The sequence below is a fragment of the Gastrolobium bilobum genome, unplaced genomic scaffold, assembly GCF_033153095.1.
Source record: "Gastrolobium bilobum isolate Gb01-03AN ecotype WA unplaced genomic scaffold, APGP_CSIRO_Gbil_v1 utg1171, whole genome shotgun sequence".
NCBI lineage: Eukaryota > Viridiplantae > Streptophyta > Magnoliopsida > Fabales > Fabaceae > Gastrolobium > Gastrolobium bilobum.
The window spans coordinates 159994-182598 of NW_026898272.1; the positions used below are offsets into that span (position 1 = coordinate 159994).

At 32.9% G+C, this 22605-nt stretch overlaps 1 protein-coding gene across 1 annotated transcript; it reads right to left on the reverse strand.

The window, feature by feature from the left end:
* Positions 1–8693: 8693 nt before the first annotated feature.
* LOC133314377 (RNA-dependent RNA polymerase 1-like) lies at positions 8694–22160 on the reverse strand. Its single transcript, XM_061515857.1, has 6 exons — positions 22035–22160; positions 20717–20766; positions 16960–17509; positions 13089–14938; positions 11619–11769; positions 8694–9722 (listed from the first exon to the last, which is right to left on the reverse strand). Exons 3-6 carry the CDS (start codon positions 17482–17484, stop codon positions 8895–8897), a joined length of 3354 nt encoding a protein of 1117 aa, XP_061371841.1. The 5' UTR covers positions 17485–17509; positions 20717–20766; positions 22035–22160; the 3' UTR covers positions 8694–8894.
* Between the last annotated feature and the right edge of the window lie 445 nt (positions 22161–22605).

The following is a 22605-nucleotide window of genomic DNA, read 5'->3' on the forward strand; positions in this document are numbered from 1 at the left end:
ATGAGATTCATATTTAATAATGCTCCCTCATCTTTCTTTCTTTCTTTTGGGTGATGGTTTGATTATGCTTTTGTTAACTTAGATGTGGTGGATTTTCTTTAATTTTTGTATTTTGCTGTGTGACTCTAGATGGGAGGATCTTTGTACTTTGTTTTTGGTTGAATGGATTGCTTTTTGATGTTTTTCAATAATAAAATCATTTGACTTCGAGTATTTAAGAACATTAAGATTTTGCTAGATGATTTCACTTTTCTCTTGGTTACGTTCAGGTTTTCACATGACAAGCCAAAGTGAAGTAGCATCCATGCTCCAAGGTTTTTTAGGAGCTTCGTGAATGTCTCCTAATTAAGCAATAAGGCTACAAATCATGAGAGTAAACATGAAGCCATAATATTGGTACTAATACTTAGTTACTAAAGTGTCTCGGGAAAAAGCTACTAGGTTTGGTCTAATGGTGATGGATTTGAATAATTTGTATTAAGTTATGTATTCAATTCCCTCCGATGTATCAAAAAAAAATCTCGTTAAAGAGTTTAATTTTAATGTACTGTTACGAAAAAGTTTTACCTATGGTTTGATAATGTATTATTACATTGTTAAATCCAATAAATAATGTGATTAACTCATTATTAAATACAATATATAAAACTTTTTTACATTCACAATAAATCAATTAAATTCCTGGTCAAATCATTAGTGTGCACTACAAAATGTGATATAATGATCTACCAAAAAAAAAGGTGATATAATGAGATAGAGGACATGTATTTTTTTTCTTGTTAACGATAAGGCTAGCTATCATGTGTGCATATCTCTTGAACAATTATAAAAATTATATGATATTCTTTATATTTTCGGTAAATAAAAAAATTGAGTTACAACAGTCAACACAACTTGGTAGGATATATACTCTTCGTAGGTAAGCAACTATGAACCCAATCCAAGAGATTAGATCCTTAGAAGTTTAGAAATTAGAACCATATATTAGAAAAATAAAAAATTATTAATGTGACCTTCAATTATATTACTTTGGCATTGTACCCTAATTCAAATTAATGTTTGCTTATAATTCTACATTGCCAATGCAATCACAATAGTGTGGTTGGATTAGTTCAACAACACGAGTTTGCAATTATGGTTAGTGACGATGCATTTTCAATCTTTCTAATAATTCCAAATGAGAATGCACCCTCTCATATGATATAATTAAGGTTATGTGCGATGATTTCAGTCATTTGTAAACAAATTAATGACCTCAGTATATTTGTCTATGGATAATTAAAATTGTCTCGTATGATCTCATATCATATGAGAGGATTCATTCTCTTCCCAAATTAACAATCACAAACTCATAATTTAAAACATTGGTTTTGCACTATAATCAAGGCCAAGGAAAGAATAGTGATAGTTCTTCATGCATGCTCCGCAAACCAATTTTATTAGGAAGGTTCAAGTAGCTTGTTCTTCTACATCATTACTAGAACAATCAAAGCACATTTTGTTGTCATAATTTCCAAATATAAACTAAATTAATGTTTTCGAGTTTTGGGTTGTATCATTTCCTTGTCCTTTAGTAATTCTCCTATATATATAGTACAGCAAGTTTGTTAATTAAAGTTCAAGTTGTTCATTACTCAATTAAAGTGTATTAGGTTCGCATCCAGCAAGTAAAGAACCAATAACCATTATGCATATAAAGGACTTGATTCAGAGAATCAGCATGTAGATTCGTTGAAAAGATACCACTAAGAAATAATGTCCTTTTCCAAAGACAAAGAAACCGTACGAACATATTTACATTATTAATTGATATCGATACACACATCCCTTTCTGCTTGTTAGTTAATGGTGTGACAAATCTGTCTCCTTAAGGCACACACCAACACCAATGAATGCATTTGTATAATATTAAAAAAAAGAAAGAAAAAAAAAGAAGCCAAACTGTGTGCTAATAGTCAAGCTTGTGTCTAGGGTTTATCTTGGTACCTAGTGTTTCTTATAATGATGAATTAACCACTTTTTATACCATCTGTCTATGAATTTTGAATTCTGATTCCAGCTAGCCATTGCTCATATATTTTGCTTTAATCTTTCATATTACTGCTTTAAGCTTGTTGCATGCCTCAACCTTGGAATAATAAAAAACTATCCATTTCATATACTTTAAAAAAAAACCACTTCTCGTTAAGTCCCGACTAACAATGATAAGGGTTAAAGTAATTCTTTTACGCATATTTTCAAAGTGGCTATTTCCCATATTCGAATGTATAAATTTTCAATTATAAAAAAACAACTTTACCACTCCCGACATTTATGCTTAGCCCTCAAATCCTCAATACCTTTGAACATAAAAAGTATGCACATTACTTGAACTACTTTCAGGGTTTAATATTTATATAACATTTGAACGAGAAAAAAATAAAAATAAAGTAACTACCCTTATGAAATAACTCGCATTGACTTAAACTACTTTTAGGGTTTAAATACTTCTTTTGATGAATTAAGTTCATTAACCCAAGAAGCATGCTTCTGGAATTAAAATTCTTAAATCGTACGCTTATGATACATTGAAATGATATTATTGTAAATTAACAACATATGGGTACGGAAGATTCTTATCTCTATAAATTTATGTTGCATAAACCTATTCCTCCTGCACCAGCTAGCTAGAACCATATGGAGCTTTTTTTCTCTCCCTCAGTACTGGGTTTCCTATTTTTCTTTAGCAGTGTGGGGATGGGGAATCAAACAGCATAGTGTGTGGACCATTTAAGTAGGTTGTACTGTAATTTTTATTTCTTTATTTCTTTATTTTCTGCACCGTCTCATCGATTAACAAATTTTTAACACAATGCATACTAAGAAATTCGAAACCACTTATAAAAATGGAACAATCTTTTACCAGTTGATCTACATACTTGGTGGTGGTTGTACTACAATTTTGAGAAGAATCACTTCAACCCAAAATTTTAATATGTTGGATGGAAGGTTTTTTAATGGTTTATATTATTCTCTAACACACCCCTTCACGTAAGAGCCCTTTAGGCTTGAAACATGGATATTATATAGGCCCAATTTTTTTTTTTACCTTATGTGCTTTTTATTTTTAATTCCACTAGAAAGTGAGAGTGGTGAAGATCGAACTTGTGATTTTATGGTCACTGAAACTTTGATACTATGTAAAGAACCAATTCAAACCAAAACCTTAAGGAGTTGGGTGAGTGCCTTTTGAATGATTTATATTATTGGTGTGTTAGATAATAATATAAACCATTAAAAAGACCTCACCCAACACTTTAAGATTTTAGGTTGAATTGGTTCTTAACAAATTAAGCATCTAATATAGATTAAAGAACAATCTTGGGAGGGTGAAGATGATAAACCAGCAACTGCAAATTTCTTTCTTTCTGGTTTATTCACATTGAAGCACATGCATATCCCAATTTTGATTACGTACATATATATAATATAATATGATACCCTATATCTGGCGGTAGGTATTGTAGAGTAGGGACTCAGCTTATTTGCTTTTACCCTAACAGAAAATGACTTATCATTATTGCATGATCTAAAACTCTAAAGATTTAATATGGATGAGCTCCAAAGTTATGAGACTCATTAAATTGTAGAAAAAGAAAGCATGAGAATCCATAACACTTTGTTTTTCAAAATTTGGAAATCTTTCGCACTTTTAGAAATAATTAGCTGATAACGTTACTATATAGTTTATTAATTATTATACGACAACAATATATGCAATTAGTCATATCTGTTAATTAATCTTCTAAAATTTGGGCTAATTAAGTCTACTTCTTAATTTCTTCTAATCAGTAGTCAAATCATATCACCATAAATTTCATTTGTCTTATGTTATGTAACGTCTTTTGCTTATGTGAATTAATTATACGAAATTGGCATCAATTCTTCGATTTATTCGGGCCATAATAAGAAATTGTATAAAAGCTTTTGGAAGGGTACGACTTTAACATTCTTTTACTATATGTTTCAGTATAAGGAATTTTTTTAATAATTATTTAAATTTTATTTTGTATAATTTAATTGTTGAATATTTTATTACTTATTAGTGTAAATTACTCGTGTAATTATTTATCTAAATGTTCTGTCTAACCCGTCAATTATAATATTGTCGAAATTAATGATATGATTTGATAGTTAAAAAGAAAAATTGCACCAATGAAACGGTGATGAAAATAAATTACAATGTACTTGTTACGAATCTAAACTTCGAAAATAAATTTTATCAAAATAAATCACATATAAACGTAGAGATGCTGGCCTTCTTGAAGTAGCAACTTACTGTACAATAAAGAATCGTAGAGATGTTACCAAATAGTAGTAGCTCAGTTGGCACATGAGAGCTAAGCAGGTGGGGATGAGAGCATGTGTTCAAATATCTCCAGTACCACTTTTGGGAGAAGTTTAAAGCCTTAATCCTGGACCCATCCCGAATCGGATGAGTTGCGAAACAATGAACCGATTGGAATATTTCCAAAAAAAGAATCGTATAGATGTTTAATTTAAGGAAGCAGCTTAAACAAACATAGAGATGCTGCAGTTAAGGAAGCAGTTTGTCATGGACTCGTATACGAGACTCGTTTAATATATAGATCAATAAGGGGGTAATAAAAATAATAATATAACATAATCAAAGGAGAATACTTGGGTTTGGACTTCTAGAAGAAGCACAAAAGGTCTAGAATTCTCATATTCCCAAGTGAACTCTATAAATAAGAAATAAAGTCTACAGGTATAATTAATTCTCTCTCTTTACTATTATATTGTTATTGTGCACACACATCATCCCTTGGCAAAATTCATTACTATTCGTGCGCAGTTATCTGCTATACTTAAATGTATCTAATTTATAGATATCTGAGAGAGCAGGTACCTAGATTCAAGATAAACTTACTAGTTCTTTAGGCTAGACATATATGTCTTTAGGACAAAACACAGTTTAATAATAATTAATTGATTAAACTTCCTATTTCGAAGACTCTTCTTTTTTAATGTAATTTAAATAATAAATAAAAAAATCACCTATTATTAAGGACAAATATCGGTACATAATATTTTTCAACTTTCCAAGGGCCTGTTTGGAGCACCTGATAAAGAAGATATGATAGGATAACTTATCACCATATCTTACTTTTATCTCTTGTTTGGTGGGTCAATAGGATATGATTAGCTTATCCTATTGTCTCATTTTATCCTATCCAATACATGATTTCTTATCCTATGGGAGGAGCTGGGTTAGGATTCAACAGGATAGGATACCTAATATATCCCCACGCTACCCAATATATTTGTATTTATTGCATTATATTTTATTTTTTCTTTCTTCTTTCTCCTTCTACATAATCTTATCAGATTGCTAATCAGGTACTCATCAAACACAGGACATAATATAGGCTTGTCAGCCCTATATCATATCTTACTCTTATCAGCTCCATATCATATCCTACTCTTATCCTATCCTGTCCACCAAACGAGCCCTAAAGATAGGAATGAGCGCGGATTGTACACTACCTTATCTTGAATTTTTAATTGATTAAAAAATATTTTTGGTGAATGATATTGATAGGTATATATATAAACTAAATGGGGAAGTACAGCGTTAATTAATCACAAAAAAACAAAAACAAAATAGCACTAATTACGAATTTCACGCATCGTTCTAGCTAGGGGTGAAAGTGGGCTGGGTTGGGTCAAGCTTTGCCCCGAAAAGCCCAAGCTTACGTCAAAAAATTTCAAATTGGCCTGGCCCAAGCCTAGTATGAGTCTAACTGTTAGCCTGGTTTGGCCCGTTAGCCTGTTAATTTTTAACTTCCAAGCAGAATCATGAATCAACTTTACAAAGTACTCAAATTCTATTTCTACATCAAAAACCATAATTTCAACGTCTAAACAGAATCATGAATCATAACAAAACTCATACAATATGCATTTAAGTCATTTTCAAAAGTAAAATGCTCAAACTAAATAACATATATTTCATCAAATCCAACAAACAAATCCATACTATGTAAATTAAAATAACTACATGAATGCAACAAACACATCATGATGCTTGTAGTAAGTATAACCTCTCCCAAAAATCTTTTAATATATTTATATACACAATCTAACATGTTGAGATGTTGGTTCCTCCTATATAAGAAATAAAGTAAGATTTCTATTAAAATATAATCGAATATAATTAAGTTATAAATAATTGCAATTGATTAAATTTATATCTTTTGTTTTTTCTTCAAGGCATACTTACTCTATTTTATTTTATTTAAAATAAATAGTACAATATAGGCCGGCCTGTAAGCTTATAAACCCGACCTTTTGAAAGTGGGCCTACGGCCTTTTTATTAAACAGGCTTTTTTAAGGTCTAAGCCTGACCTATTATACAAAATATACTAATTCAGGTCTGATCTGATGTAGATCGAGCCATAGACCCCTGTAGGCCGGCCCGGCCCAGTTTCACCCCTAGTTCTAGCTTGTGGAGCCACGAAGGTATCACGTCATTGAAATAGTAAGTTGTGGGTTTAGCACGGTTCACGTTAAAGCACATGCAACGCAGAGCTTTTAAGCCATATTGGCCATTCCATCTTATATGTAGGTAAGGTAACCTTATTTAATTAAGGGGATCTTACCCTATACTCCCTAGCTACATGTTTTTCTAACTCCGAGTAAATTTATAATAAAAATTATAATTTATATTTAATTTTAATATAGTTTATATAATGGGAGTAGAAAAACCTTGTGGGTATGATGAATTGTTATCAATTTACTAATTTATTTATGGGCTTTTCATCTGGGGAGAAACTATGCTTTTCTACCGAGACATTAATAAGTGGGGGCCATCATTTAAAATTAAAAAAAAAATAAAAATAAAATTGGTGCAAAATCCTATGTATGTGTAGGAAGGAGGAATAGTATTGCTGCAAACCTAAGAAAACAAAATCCCTTTATTTATTCACTTTATGAATTATACATTGTTTTGTTTCCCATAATTAGGTAGAATGTAGAATCCTAATATTATGTTTTCTTTTGGAAATATAATATTTTTTTAGATGATTGCTTGTCATGGTCTTAACGTTAAGGTAATTATGGGGTCACAAGTTCGATTATCACCGTCTCTCACATTCCAATGAAATTAAGTTACCACAAGGTAAAAAAAAAATTGTTTTACGCAATATCCATGCTTCAAGCCCAACAAACTTTTACGTGAGAGTGATATATCAAAGACATATGAAACACAATTATTGAAAATCCATCATTTTTTGGCTTGAGCTGTTAAGTGAGATAGTTGTTGATATAATATAATTTATTTATTTTTGTAATATTTTAGTAAAACCTAGCCTGGTATTTTTTGTACATAACAGATGTGCCATTTCTCTTTTGGATGATTCACAGCTGGTCGATCACATGGACAATGTGCAATTGGATGTTATGCTTTTTGACTTCATTACCAGGTTGTGTAGAAATAATAGGTTATGAGTTGTTTATCTGGGATTGATATTGTTCTATAATTTGAAGGTAGCTATATTAATATAATAAGTGTTTTAAAACAACGAAACAGACTTGAGAATCTAGATTCTGAAAAGATCAAATTCGGTGATTATCGGTTAGAATATTACGCAGCATATTTGTTAGATTTTTTAAACTATACATGTGGACCATTATATATAGTGATATATTTACGAAGAGTAATTGAATATTAAATGTTGTAGAACATTTATTAATTTAATTCATTTAAGATCACTTCGGGTATTGTTTTGGTTTATGAGTCTTGTTGTGATCAGTTTTTCATGATGGATAGATTAGATTAACTTGTAAACATAAGAGAGACTCATGATGCATGTTTGTGTGAAAAAATTAATCATTTTCTTGACAAATTACTCACTAGCCTTGACCCAAAAGCAATCACCTTTCATGAGCGTCACCAAAATTAATAATTGTTTGGTAGGGGGTACCTCAACAAAATATATATATGCGAATTTTAATTATTTCTTTAAGACGAGTTGACTTTTAAGAATATCCTCACAAATTTTCTCATCTATATTGCTTATGTTACCAACTGAGTTATATTTTATTACTTTTCTCTTTTAGAGAAACGTCCAAATGGATACGACTTCTATCTCTTATGAATATCATTACCCTGGAGTTCACAAGTTTGTAACATCCCCCAATTTTAACCCAAGAACCTTACTTAGGTACTCTCTTTTTTTTTTCTTCCTAAGTAAAATACTAAGCGTATTAAATTCCTAATTCCACCAGTCCAAATTTTTTTAATTTTTCTAACCCAAGTGCTATTTCTCATGTAACCCAAAAAGGAAAAAAAAAAAATCTTTTCATATATAGTTTTTTCCTTTTAAGGCATCTTAAATGAGAAGAATTATCGCATGTAAAATAAAAGGAACATGATCGAATTGAGAGAATACATTCCCTGGTTTATATGTATATTTTATGACAGTTATATCTTACTGATTAATTACATTCATTTTCTTCAGGGATAGTTAATTCATTTTGGGAACTTGGAGGTTTGACACTTTAATTTTGTACCCGGAACTTCATGAAATAAGTCGCATTGCTTTTCCAAGCATACCATGTTATGAAATTAAAATCCATTCCTTCAAATATCCATTAATTTCTCAAAAAGAAAATGAAAATACAACTACATAGAAAAACCATAATGGAAACCACTGAAGCGTCGAAGTCAGATTTACAAACGATACAAAGGAAATGGTTGATACAGCATCTATATCCACTCTACTATATTATATAACATCACTATAAAATGTACATGCAAAGTCAATCAATATGGACAGAAGCTGCTTCTGCACTCCTGCTGAAAAAGCAGGGAGGGTAAAGTCTAGAGTACTCAATTCAAAAGCAACCCTCGACTGAAACTTTGTTCCAAGGAGGATAAGTTGGAAGACCTTCTAATGCTAGCTTTCTCCTTCTTGATTTGGACAAGCACATGGTAAACACACCATGGGAAACTTAGAAAATGGTCCCTTTTCATACCTTCATTGTAGCAATCATAGTAACTTGGGTGATAAGTAACATAGTACCATGCAGAAGCTTTTGCATATGCATCATCACTCTCTGAGTCTTTGCTATCATTGAACCATGCCCTCGCCTCTTTCCTTAGGGACCTTACAGCCATGTTAATTGATTCAGCATCCCTTCTTTTGTTGAAAGATTTTGACATTTTCATAATATTCCCGCTAAGGATTTCAGCTTCAGTTTTAATCCCATAGTAATCCATCAGATTTCCCAATTTGTAGTCATAATTGCTTTTGTGATAGAAAGCATCATCAACATGATCCATAAAGCCATCAACTTCCATGTCCCGGTCATATGACTTTCTAGCCACTTCAAGAGTGAAGGAAGTAATATAGTTGGCACTTGATGAAATTTCTTTCACTTCCCTAAAAAGCTTACCTATTACATTACGTGATTCATAGGTGGGTTTGTCAGGTTTCTCCATGAAGTCTGGATATTCTTTGACATAAAGACGAGGAGGTATAACAGCTGGGACACCAGTTTTTGGAAAGTCAACTGCTGTTGAAAATAGCTTTGCAAGCTCTACACATGGTTCAGCCATTGCTTTTGAAGGTTCTCTATCTGCAAATGCTGTGTGTGCATTGGCAATTATTCCCAAACTGTCATTGACTATGTAATTGGTAAAATACTCCTCAACCTCCTGCACCAAGAAAGCATGTCGTAAGCTTATATTAGATTTCATGTTGCCCCAAAAAAAGAAAAAAAAGTTGATACTATATACTGAGGTTGGTTTGAGTTGTTACTATAAATGACAATTCACCGAAAAAAAAAAGTTACTTGAAATGACAATGTCACCTTAAAAAAAAAATTAAAATTTCAATAGAGGACAATGGTAAAGGAAATGGTGAAAGATAAAGATGTGGGGATCACGAGAGACTTGACATGCAAATTTGATAGTGGAAGATGGTAAATTTTGGATGATAGAGAATTCTCAAGCAATGATTAAGATTGCACACAAATCACAAGGTACTAGTTTAACAATTAGGGGGGAAAATGGAAGCAAAAAATCCATCTCTACAAGGCAGAACTTAATACAAATAAATAATTAACTTATATATGGTGCAGAGCAGAGCTTGGCTTCATACATCATGAGAACCAACAATTACAGTGTTAAAACACCCAATAAAAATCTAGCCAAATTAGATATAACTTATAAGGCTACTAAGTAACTGGAATCAATTTAATGGAAAAATAAGACCCGAGCTGCAATCATGGCCTAAGATGATTAAGAAATTGCTAAAATGAAGCTTAATACTAAAAAAACAAAATAAACAAACCAGATGACAATGTACTGCTAAATATTCAAGCACTGACCAAATGAAATCTTCATCATTCAAGCTGCTATTTGTGATCCTAACTCCTAAGCTTTCACATAAGATATATTCTTATCATGCCAAAGATGAGGCATTAGTATTGATCTAAAACCTTCTCATTTCATCCGTTGGCCGTAAAAGGATACATGTGTTGTTTGATAGATTGTTGGTTCACAATTACAAACTATTTCTTGGGTGGGGACAGGATTATTGACATTTTTCACATTGTGATTATTATCCTCGCATCCAATCATATTGTATGTTTTGATGATAACAGTTGAAACGGAAAAAAAAAACTAAATATTGTTATTTCTCAAGTTGTCATTTACAAAGATTTACATTATATATAGAGACTAATGGGCCATATGGGCCGAAGGGAATAAACCGAAATCTTAAAGTAATAATAAGGAAACACTAATCCATGAAATACAAATAATTACAAATATTTACAATGCTCTCCCTTGAGCTTGGGCCTGGGTTGTCCTACTTTGAGTGATACATGGATCACAAAGGACGACTTCAACTGCATTCTACCCTTTTGGACCATTACCCATCTTTTGACTCCCCGAAGAAGTGTTCTTCTCCATATAGATTGGCCTATTAGTTTTATTATTATAAGTTAAGGTTTCAGTTTTCAAATTAGGATTTTCAATTTGAGATTTTTTTTTTTGTTCTGGAATTTTATTATACTCTCTTATTAAGGTTTTTGGTTACATTAAGTCTATAAATAAATTGTTGGTGTAAACATTTGATAAGAATTATAAATAACAAAATATTATTTATTTATTTTTTTGGTAAATTAAAGTTAGAGTAGGGGAGGCACGCCCCCATGCAAGGCCAAGACCACCAACTTCATTGAGGATTTAATATGAGATTACTAATCACATACTTAAGAGGAAAAGCTGAGAATCGAACCCAAGTCACAACTAGCATGAGCGGAAGGTTTGACCAGCTACGCCAACCCTCATTGGCTAATAATTGATATTTTGTTTTCTTCAAAGTGTGTATTAAACCAAGCCCACAAGGAGTACTATAGGTTTATCAATTGGGGGAGTTCCCCACCAAAGAGAAGTACACATAGTTACCGACTTACCGTTCTACTTTAGAATATCAAAACAACTTTAAAGATCATATATAATTGTAACAAGAAATTCTAAAACCAAAACTAATATAAAGAATGCATGGAAAGATTGCCTAGTGATGTCGTGCTCTAAGAATTATACCTCAATCATCACATCATGATCCAATTCCATACTTGGGGCGGCAGTATAATCCATTGGTTGAATTTGACGAGATGGAATCAATTCAGGATCCCAACAAACAAAATAGATATCTCCGTCCAGATCGCTTCCCGAGCACTCATTTGGATGAGGTCTGATATTGAAAATCAGTTATTTGTGTCAAATGTCAATAGACCCGTTTAAAAGGAAATTACAAAAACACAAGACAAAAGGAAAAAGCAAAATCTCATATTCCAAGAAAAGTCCTTGAAATAATAACATTCTAAACACTGGAAAATATTCAAAGCCACATAAGCTACTTCTGTTCTAATCTTAATTTTCTAGATGTGTTTTCATCACAGGAAACAAGAGTTGCAAACAAGTCAGGTAGATGCCCACATGCAGAAATCAGAACAAACATTTAAGGATGGAAACAATTTTGCCAAGTATATTTAGTGAAGATGTTATTTGAAACCGTATCTGATTAAGTAAAATAGCTAAGAGAAACAAAGATAAGCATCCTAGAAGCCTTAAAGAAGATAAATCAGATGACACAAATAAAATGCCTTGCAGGTAAACCTTAGAAGGTCTTCTTGCAGCAATTATGTAAGAAAACCTAAGAAATCAATCTTTTACATTAAAATACATAGATAGGTTTGTTAACAAATAAAAAGAATATTTAAACACCAAATCTTTGAAGTTATAGATGAAGCAGTAAAAGGAGTCACCATTTATTGTAAAATAGCAATGTTCCGTGAAGAAATGGAATTGATACCTTGTCAAGGAAAAAGAAGAAAATAATCCAGAAATTTTAAAGTATGGATTTATCTTTTGTTAGAAATAGCAGCAACTTAGCATATCATATTTATTAAAATGATTTTCAATATATGTGAAGCTGGAAATACATAACAAACCTCATAGTGAAATAGTCATGCCAAAGGCAAGTCCCATCCCATCCAGAATCATAATAGAATTTGTTATCATTAGCCTCCAATCAACAGTGGTTATCTTCAAATCCATCCATATTAAACAATAAAGGAATGTATCCACATAGATAGATACCCTCCGATTACTACAGTCTATGTGAGGATAAATAAATGCAAAGGCAATGAGTTAGGTAGAAGGGAATATGCGTGGGGATTTTCATGTAAATGCCTAGACACATGGCAACAGGGAGAGAGGAGTGTGAGCGGATCCTGTTAAAGAAGAGTGAGATTCATGTAAAAGGGGAGGTTGGGTACAAATAGGCAAAATTTGAGTTAAGATTTGAGGAGGCAAGCCTCTCAAAAGCTTGGGCTATCTTTTCTTTCTCTTAATTATCTGTATCCTTCTCATTTCAGAATCACACCCAAAAGAAATTTTAGAGACTAGGATATTTTATTGTATACAATATTTAAAAGATAGATCACATATGATCCTATAAAATAGTGTTGACAATGCATAAAATTTGAAATATTTAAGAAATATATTTACCTGAACCCCTTTTGAGGGAAAACAACACAATCCACCATGTGATGCAAAGCCGGTACATCTACAGCCTTTAAAACACGCACATCGCCTGGGTGCAAGCAGGGGTTTTTTGCCACTACCACCTTACCTGTAATTATATAATCATTGGATAGACCCCTGACCCTGTTGTTAGAAAATCCAACATATACTTGGCCATATTCTAGAGTTCTAGTTTCATCTAGACATCCCATCATTGCTCTCCCATTTGGAATAAAGATCCTAGTTTTAAGTCGCAATTCCAACAGTTTTGAAGCCCTAAATGTTTGCAGCATCATTGAAAGAAAAGGTTCAACATTAGGCTTGTAGCCACAATTGAGCATCTCCTTTAAAACATTAGTTATCTCCCCAGCAGACATTAAGTCCAAGGCGTCCTGTGCCTTCAATGAATCTGTTAACATGGTGTTCAGTTGATCAACGGCTTCTTTTTGTCTTTTCTCGAAAACATAATCTGCGACACCAAGGGTCGATAAGAGAGTAATCAACTGCCGATTCAGATAGCAAGGCTGAAATTTACTCCATGCCAAAACATCCAATTTTGTGTTATCTGAGTCATACTTGCGCATGCTCTTCCTCAATGATAGCTTTACTGATGATGTGGGATCAATAGCAACAACTCCTTTGTACCCGCCATATCGAATCTGAAAGGTAGATGGAGGGTAGTCATGGCCACATTTTTTAGCCACTCTCTTGGCAAAATCAAGAGATATTTTCCCAATTCCATCAGAGAAGACATAGTGGTTTCCATAATGTGTAACCTCCACATCAGGAATAATTTCAATTTCATCCCTGGGGACACTTAGAGTTTCAGTAGATGAACCAAAAGATTGTCCCAGCCTAGCAGCATATTTAGCCACATTTCTAATCTTGCGAAAATCTCCCATCCATTTCCGAATGGAAGCAGCAGTACGTCCAGTTGTTGTAGGAGCAAACATCCAAAGGGAACTTTCCCTCAACTGACTTGATGAGAATGCTAGAAATTCAAACTTCTTGTCACCAATAACTATGCCATTTCTAAGGATAGAAAGCACTCTTGTGTATATCTCAGTTTTCCTGTTCTCAGATGTACGTGGAGATAAATCTGTTGAATACATTTTCTCCAACTCCTCATCAACAAATGAAACACGTAGAAAATTATCAATGTCTTTATGGAACTCGCGAAGAACTCGATTTGAGACATTAATCTCTGGACCGCAAAAGTATACTTTGCAAGGTGTGATCTGAGCCCTTCGAACATATACCAACCCAGTATCCAAGGATATCGTAGGTGACCGAGGAGGATTCCTTGATGTCAGGTACCTTGTGTACTGATCAATCAACCACTTTGAGGGTTCATAACAGAATTCCTTTGAATAATAAATTTTTTCTAAAGCATGTTCAATGCATGCAAGGTCCACCTTACATGGATCAACCAAAAGATAAAACTTATTATCAAGTGCAGGACCAGCAAGACACCCATGCTGAACTAATGAATTAACTTTAAACAAGATGTCATATGGTATTTCAATGCCTCGTGGAGAAGCAACAATGGGGACAACATCTTGATTACTAGAAAAAGGAACTCCTGTCTCTAAAGTGTATTGCTTCTCACTTTCCTCATAATAAGCAAAATTTTCCCTGAAATTTGGAAAATGTTGGTCATGTGGAAGCTCCAGACATAAAGCAGAAGACTGCCCAATACAACTGAAAGGTGTGAAATCTGTTGCTCGGATCCATTGCTCATCAGGGGTATCCTTAAAGAAGTTGAGCAAAGGATTTTCATATACATTTGCTGAATTGGGTACATCATTCTTCAAAATGCGGGGAGCACCAAGTAACTAGAAATTGAAGAGAAACGAATAAGATTTACCATATGTCACAGTGAAGCAATCACAGTAATATGTAATTACAGTGCAGAGACAATCACAAGAACAGATAAGTCCATAATTGAAGATGAAAATGTTCACTTTAGTAATAAGTATTGCAGTAAATATTAAATTGCAAAAATATGTTTATCTCCAACAACTGATAACTCATTCAGTACAAAACCAAAAATCTAACACACTGTTGTGGAAGAATTGATAAGAAATGACTTCAATTGGAAAACTTGCAGAACATGAACGGCAACAAATAATTAGACCATAGGCTTTTAGCATCAGGATAAGGTCATCAAAGTACAAAATGAAATTTCAGAAAAAATAATTACAGATTTGATACAAAATAATTTAATTACTGTTAGAGAAGTATAAAACCATTAATGTAGCATCACCCAATAGCTTAAGCTTTTGGGTTGAATTAGTTCTTTACATGGTATCAAATCTTCATGTCACCGGTTCAATTCTCACCGCCCCCCATTTAATTAATATTAATCAATTCTTGTGAAGTTTTTCAGCACGGATAGTTGGGCCTGTGCATCGTCCACCCTTCAAGCCTAGTGGGCTCTCGTGTGACGGGGCGTGTTAGACAAGTATAAAACCATTAATGTAGCCTCACCCAATAGCTTAAGTTTTTGGGTTGAATTGATTCTTTACAATTACTTTGATTTGGGAAACAATATAAATGTTACTTTCTTAAAAAAAAATACATGAAGACAAAAATTAGGAAAAGATTGGTAGATAACAGTAAAGCACACAAACTTTTATTTAAGAAAACACTTAATGTAATTTACATATCCAATTGTAGGATGAAGCTGGATTTCAAGATGTGAATTGTCGTTTCACTGCAAGTGCAAAAAGTAGTAGCAATAAATATATTGCTTTACATCTTACTAGCTCGGCCTCTCTTAAAGAGTTGTACAGTCTCGTTGCGTAAGTAAAGAAGGGCAAAACATATATAGTTCGTAGAATAGTCATAAATATCCCTTAAACAAATGCTTAAGTTCACTAAACTTTGATTTTAATTGCAGAACAATTTCTGAACATCAAAATTACTTCTCTTTTCAGTTAGAAATCTGAATTCATCTTGAAATCCAAACCAAAAAGTATGTTCTTCTTAGTATTTGTATGAATACTCCAAAAAACAACGCAGTTCAATCAAATCAATTTTGTTACCCAAAGACAAAACTAATCAAGGCTATGGGAATCAAGGAAAAACTCTTCTAAATAAACAATAGGAGAAATCTTTGCTTCTGACAAAGTTAGACACTGACTAAATAAGCATAAAAAACAACAACTATAGTTCATGCGACATATAAATGAGACAAATAATGCATTATAAACCATATGCAATTCAGAAAAAACAAAACTTCTATGAAAACGTAAAAGCAAGGGATTTATTAACTATAATTTGATAATTTTCTCATGCAAAATTCTTCGTTGATTTAGCACATTATTTTCCTCAGTTAAAAATTCCTGAACAAGAAACTTCTACAGAACCTATGAATTCTTCTCTGCATCTTTTTATATGATTAAAACACAAAGATCCACAAGCTTTTTGTTGTGTTATTTTATCATTTTATTGATTTGAGGTATTAGTTCTGGTTCACCATAATTGTTTTGCATACAAGGGATTCAATTTCAACCAATGAACTTCTACCTTAACCTGTTTCAATATAGTTTAAATGGTTATCTTATCTCTGCAACTTCCACTGTAGCACTTTTTTTTCTTCATTTTGGTAAAATGAAAATAAGGGGTGAGGAGACAGCTCCCAGGTTTAGTAAGCACTTACAGGAGACTTAAAGATAACCAACCAATAGGAGACCTCTAGATTCAAATCCAAGTCATGTGTATTTGTCACTGTTGACTGGGTGAGCCAACTCCAATTGGCACTAGCACTTTTTTAACTATGCTTATTATGAAGTTCACTAAGAAAACAAAGTATATTCTTTAAAATGCTAATACAAAAGTTAAATTTAAAAACCTGAAACAAGAGATACTTTGCAGTTTCACCCCGTGGTCGATGCAGCTCAACCTTCCAAATGTTCTCGTACGAAAGCTCAAGTTTATATTGCACATTGTTATGGGATAAAAAGAATTGCAACTTTCTCATTCCAATCCCAAAATTTACATTAACATCCACCTTTTTCCATAAAACAGAGAACTTTCCCTTCGTTATCTGACAGCCAAAATACAGTTTCACATCAGCCAAACTATGCAAAAAGGTTCTTGGCTTTGGCACAATATCTCTTTCCATTTCCCGAGCCTTTAGGTAGGAGGAGCCATACCGCAATGTTTGCATATTGTTATTAGCTAAAGACATCATAGATGCAGCATACTTAGCAGAGGTGAATTGAATAATAGCAAATGCTCTTGGAACCCGACTTTTGGCTTGTCTTATCTTAATAGCATAGACAGTTCCTTCACCAGTATATCGCTCTACAAATATCTTTACATCGGATACATTCACAAAAGAAGGGAATCCATACAACTCAATTGTTTTACCCATTCTAAATGCTAACTCTTTGGCTTTCCTGTATAGGAAGAGAAGAAGAAAAAAAATTAAAGAAAAAGAGGAAAAAAGAAGTAAAAAAAAAGACTGTACTGCAAGTAAGCTAAATACGTCAATTTAAATTTACAAGCATATTCAATGATTTGTTATAAAATTTGTTATACTTACGAATGACAAGTCTGCAATAATTTAAGCACTTATAAGTTCACAATGTAGGCTTAGGTTTAACAAGATGGTTGAGAAATAACATGCATTTTACACATTCAGTTCTTATTGCAGATAAGAATCTAAATATACTAAGGCATAGAAATTGAAAGAAAAAGTTTTTACTAATGAATAATGTTGGGACCCAGTATACTCACAAGAAGAAAATGGAAAGGTTCAAATTTATTCCCTTTATCCTGAATGTTAAGCATGTATATTTAAATATGCAACGGCTCCATATAGTCAAACCACAGTCAACAAAACTTTCCACGAACATTCATATTACAAAACATATGTATGCTGCCACAAGATCAACAGTTATCCTTGATGTCTTTTGAAAATGCAAACATCTCTGAACAGCAAAAAAATAAGTTCAACATATATTTGCAGAGATGCAACAGCTTTAGAACCAAATTGGAATATAAATAGATGGGTAAATTGTATACTTTAAGGCTTTCACTAAGTTCCCTAAAAGTATTGGAATTCTTTCCCTTGAACGTCAAGGGTATACACTTAAATATGCAAAAGGTCCATACAGTCAAACCATAGTCAGCAAAACTTTGCAAGCAAATTCATTACAAAACATATCTATGGTTCCACAAGAACAATAGTTATCTTTGATGTCTTTTAAAAATGTAAATATATCTAAGCAGCTAAACATAAGTATCTCATGAACCATCTATTTCAAAAGCTTAAGTTGTTGGATGAAAGCACATGAATGGTTTTATATCTAACAATAACATGCCTCCTCACGCAAAAGTCTTTTGGGCTTGAAGCATGAATAATGTACAGACCTAACCTACCATGGTTGTAAAAGGCATGATACCATGTCATAACTAACTATCCCAAAAGATTAAGCTTTTGAATGAAAGTGATAGCCATTCCTATGGTAGACCACCTGGGAATTATGATTAAGGGGCAGAAGAGGAATTCGGGTGGCAAGGAGGGTGGGAGGAAAAGGGAAATAGTTAGAAGCAAAGTTAAAAAGGAGGGAAAGGTAGGGGAGATAACATCCAATTATGAGGTCATTTTAGGTGCTTGAGTAAGGAGGTTTGCAGACCCTCGAAGTTCAACAATGTTCTATCATTTGTATTCTTGTTTTGTAAGTGACTAAGATCTCTGTTGTAACGCCCGACCGCTTCAAGAATCAATGACTATCCCCACATACTAACACGAGACTTTTCAGTGTGCTTTTTCCTCACTCGCACACTTCCTGGGAAAACTTCGCAGGAGGTAACCCATCCCAGAATTGCTCCAAGCCAAGCACGCTTAACTATGGAGTTCTTCCGTTCCGGACTACCGAAAACTAGATGCATCTTATTAGTATAGGTAGTACCAATTAATTATAATTAGAATGTATGAATGTATTGTATTCAATTGTGTATAGAACTGTACAAAAGACCTCTATTTAAAGAGGTTAAATGACCTAATGGGCCAAGCCCAAATAACCTGCTAGAATAACAGAATAATAAATAATACAATACTATTTAATATTATATTATTTCTAACAATTCTTATAAGCTATCCAAACTGTGCAGTCTCATACATGCACAGTCTTTGGAATCCCTCTCTTTCGGGTGTCAATTCGATTCATTCATTCATGTAACCCCCGCTGAAAGCCTGTCAGGAGCCGCTCCTTATCCATGCCCTTTCGCACCGGCGATCACTCCCCGCCTTCGTCAGCGCTCGGGATGTTACATCTGTTATTTGAGGTTTATCCCTATTTCTCTGTAGTAAAATACCTATTTCCTATCAATTGTTATCAGAGCTTTCGATGAGTACTGAATTGAAGATGATTACAGAGTTTGAAGGAGAGGACACTTATTGGTGGCTGATCAACATCGAGCTGCAACAGGAACACACAACGCAAAGAGGCTCCCTAAGAATGTGAAGGAGCTGAGATGTCATGTTTTGGTTTAGTATTAGTGCTAGGGTTGGCTCAATCTAAATGCAACTTGGAGGAGCTTTCTTAAAGTCATGGTCAAACAATTCTAACCTGCGTATGATCTAGATCAACCGGTATGGGTTTGGGATGAGAAAGCAGAACCAGAATCTTCAAAGCTAGAAATAGAGATACAAAGTACTTTTGTGTTGAAGAAGTCGGAGATCATGGAAAAGAAAGAGGAAATTGAGAAGGATGAAGCTGTGGGGAGGTGTAGAAACCATGGGAGAGTTTTACATCTAAAAAAGGGTGGCAACATCTTTAGAAACAAAATGGAATCTACATAGATAGATGGTTATATTGTATATTATAACTAACTTTCATAGAAGTATTTGAACTTTTCGATTAATCAATCATCTGCATAAGCATTACATTTTACAACATAATGTTATAGTTTGCAGAATTCAATCTGTCTTTTACTAAGTGCAACTGCAGACACATGTTAGCAAGTTTTGGAACATGTGACCTCACTATCCAACATTATTCTTACAACAAGTGCAAGTGTCAATGGACCCAAGATCATGACAAAAAAAAACTCAGAAAGTGTCTTCGTGGAACTTAGAGTTGATAGCAATAAGCTCATTTGATGAATGTGAAACAGTTCTTAACTGATTTTTTAAGCTATTTTATTCTTTTGTAAAGCCTTGATTACGTTCAATCACAAATTAAAAAAATCAACTCTTTGCAACTCCATACTACATATGGAAGTTCAACCTCCAATTATGTAAGTAGGGTGGAGGCAGCAGGGATAAAACACTGATTCCCTTCAAAATTGTAGTCTGTTGTTACAATAAATAATTTTAGAAGTCTATTTGTTTCACAGTATATAACTTTCAAGAAAATGTATTTCACACTTAACAATGTCAGAAACAATTGTCAATAGAAAATATTCCTTCTTCCTCACAAAAATAATCAATTTCTGGAAACACTAAATCATCACAAGAACAAGTTCAAGCTTTAGACTGCATTGACTAAATAACTTTGAATGTAACAAATGAGCCATTGATTGTGTATTACGGCAAACACTCAGCTTCATGATACAGATGTCTCATTGATAAAAATGTAATGGCAACTTCCACCTACCTGAGGACCTTCCTAATCCCTGGATTACAATTTCAGCAACTTCCCTTGACCTGCAGTTGATGTCGATAAGTGTGAAGGAGTAAAATTCATAGAATATAAAGCACTGGAAACTACACAAAAAGACAGATATGCAATTTAGCTCTAGAACAAATATAAATACTTAAATAACAGAATCATAATTAAAATGATGGTATACACAAAACTGTACAACCTTAGCATTACACGTCTTCTTGATATCTAGTAAACTATGTTACCTCATTTCTCCAAATAAGAGTATTAGAGCCTTAGTTGTACTTCAAGATGTGATTTCAAACATCAATAAAAAAATGTTTTTATAATGTTGGAAAAAAAAAAGGTTAAAAAATTAATCAAATTATTTTCACAAGCTATATAGGGACAATGAAACTTCAGAGAATCCAATGCTTTCAGCATTTTGGAAATCGAAGCAGACTGAAAATTAGTTAAAGTTTTTTGCACACAATAGAAAGTAAAACTGATCATTTTTCAATACAATTTTACAAATAAAATTATTCTAATAATTTTTCATCCCATTTTTACCCTCATATGAAAGAAACTGAACCATCAGAGTCAACAATTTTAACACCTTCCAAAAATAACTTCTGATAAAATTCAGAAAAGAAACACAAGGCCAAGAAAAAGATATCCTAATCAAAGAATCTACAGAAAAAGAAAAACACGTGTAGTTCATTAGAGCTATCCAAGGAAAATCAATTTAACACTCAAAGGCTTACAATAAAATAGCCATTCCATCCAAATGGGTTACTCATGTTTGAAATAAAGACAAATAAATATTCCTTCACCTAGAAGGGTTCCTTTTGCTGAAGTTCAACAATTCAAAGCTAATTTGGGAGCAACAAAAAAAAAGAGGAAAAAAGAAGGGGAAAAAAACCTGTTACCAACATACGATGTAAAGTTTGAAGCTTTTTTTTTTTTTAATATTAAAAGTTTGAAGCTTTTAGCTGTCAAAGAAAGACAATATGATAATATATATACTCGAATTCCAGAAACAAAGAAAACAAAAAATGAACATATTATCAAATTTTTAAAGAAAGACAGTGACTGAACAATATTCTTCCATACAGAACCACTTATGGCATTTTCATCCTACATTGCATCAAACTTCAGTCATCAAACAGTAGAAACAACAAAACCATAAATGAAAATTTTCAGATATCAGAGAAAAGAGAAAATTTTTATGGGTATGTATGAGCATGAACAACTGAACAAGTAATCACTCATCATATAATGATCACCAACCATGAAAAGATCTGGCAAACTTAAAGAAACAGAGACTAACCCAAGATTGAAGATTGAAGGTTATAGCAGTCACAACCCACACAGAGATATAAAATAGGGTTGTCAATTCCAAGTCAACACTGCCACTGCCACTGCCACAGTTCCAAAATAATATAAGGAAGTTTTCAATATTTTTTTCCGTGTGATTATGGTGTTGGCATCACTTTATTCTTTTGGGTGGACAAGTACTATTGGTTTGTTTGGGTGAAAAATTTCTTTTAATTTGATAATATAATTATTTATTTGTTTTGAATTTTTTTTTAATTCAATTTAATTTTATTCAATTTAAATTGGATCGATTTTTCAATTTATTTAGAAACCTAAAGTTTATGTGATTATTCTGGAAAGGGTTTGGTGTTTGTCATTTTAAATGATATAAGTTATGTCGTTTTAGGAGAGAGATAGACACAGAAAAACAGAAATCATGGGAGAGAGAAAGTTGGTGACTTTTTTTAATTTAAAATTCAAATTTTTTGTGTCTGTATCTCTCTTAAAATGACATAACTTTCTGTCATTTAAAATGACAAACATTTTTGCCTTCTGCAAATAATATATATTTTTGTATGTATTGA

Excerpts from the sequence above, each read along its gene's own strand:
- LOC133314377 (XM_061515857.1), bottom strand. The coding sequence starts at position 17,484 with ATGGGTAAAACAATTGAGTTGTATGGATTCCCTTCTTTTGTGAATGTA. Across the intron at positions 11,770-13,088 it reads TTCCCTCAAAAGGGGTTCAG|ACCTCATCCAAATGAGTGCT; the intron begins GTAAATATATTT and ends TTTCAATATCAG. Across the intron at positions 9,723-11,618 it reads ATCATGATGTGATGATTGAG|GAGGTTGAGGAGTATTTTAC; the intron begins GTATAATTCTTA and ends TTCTTGGTGCAG.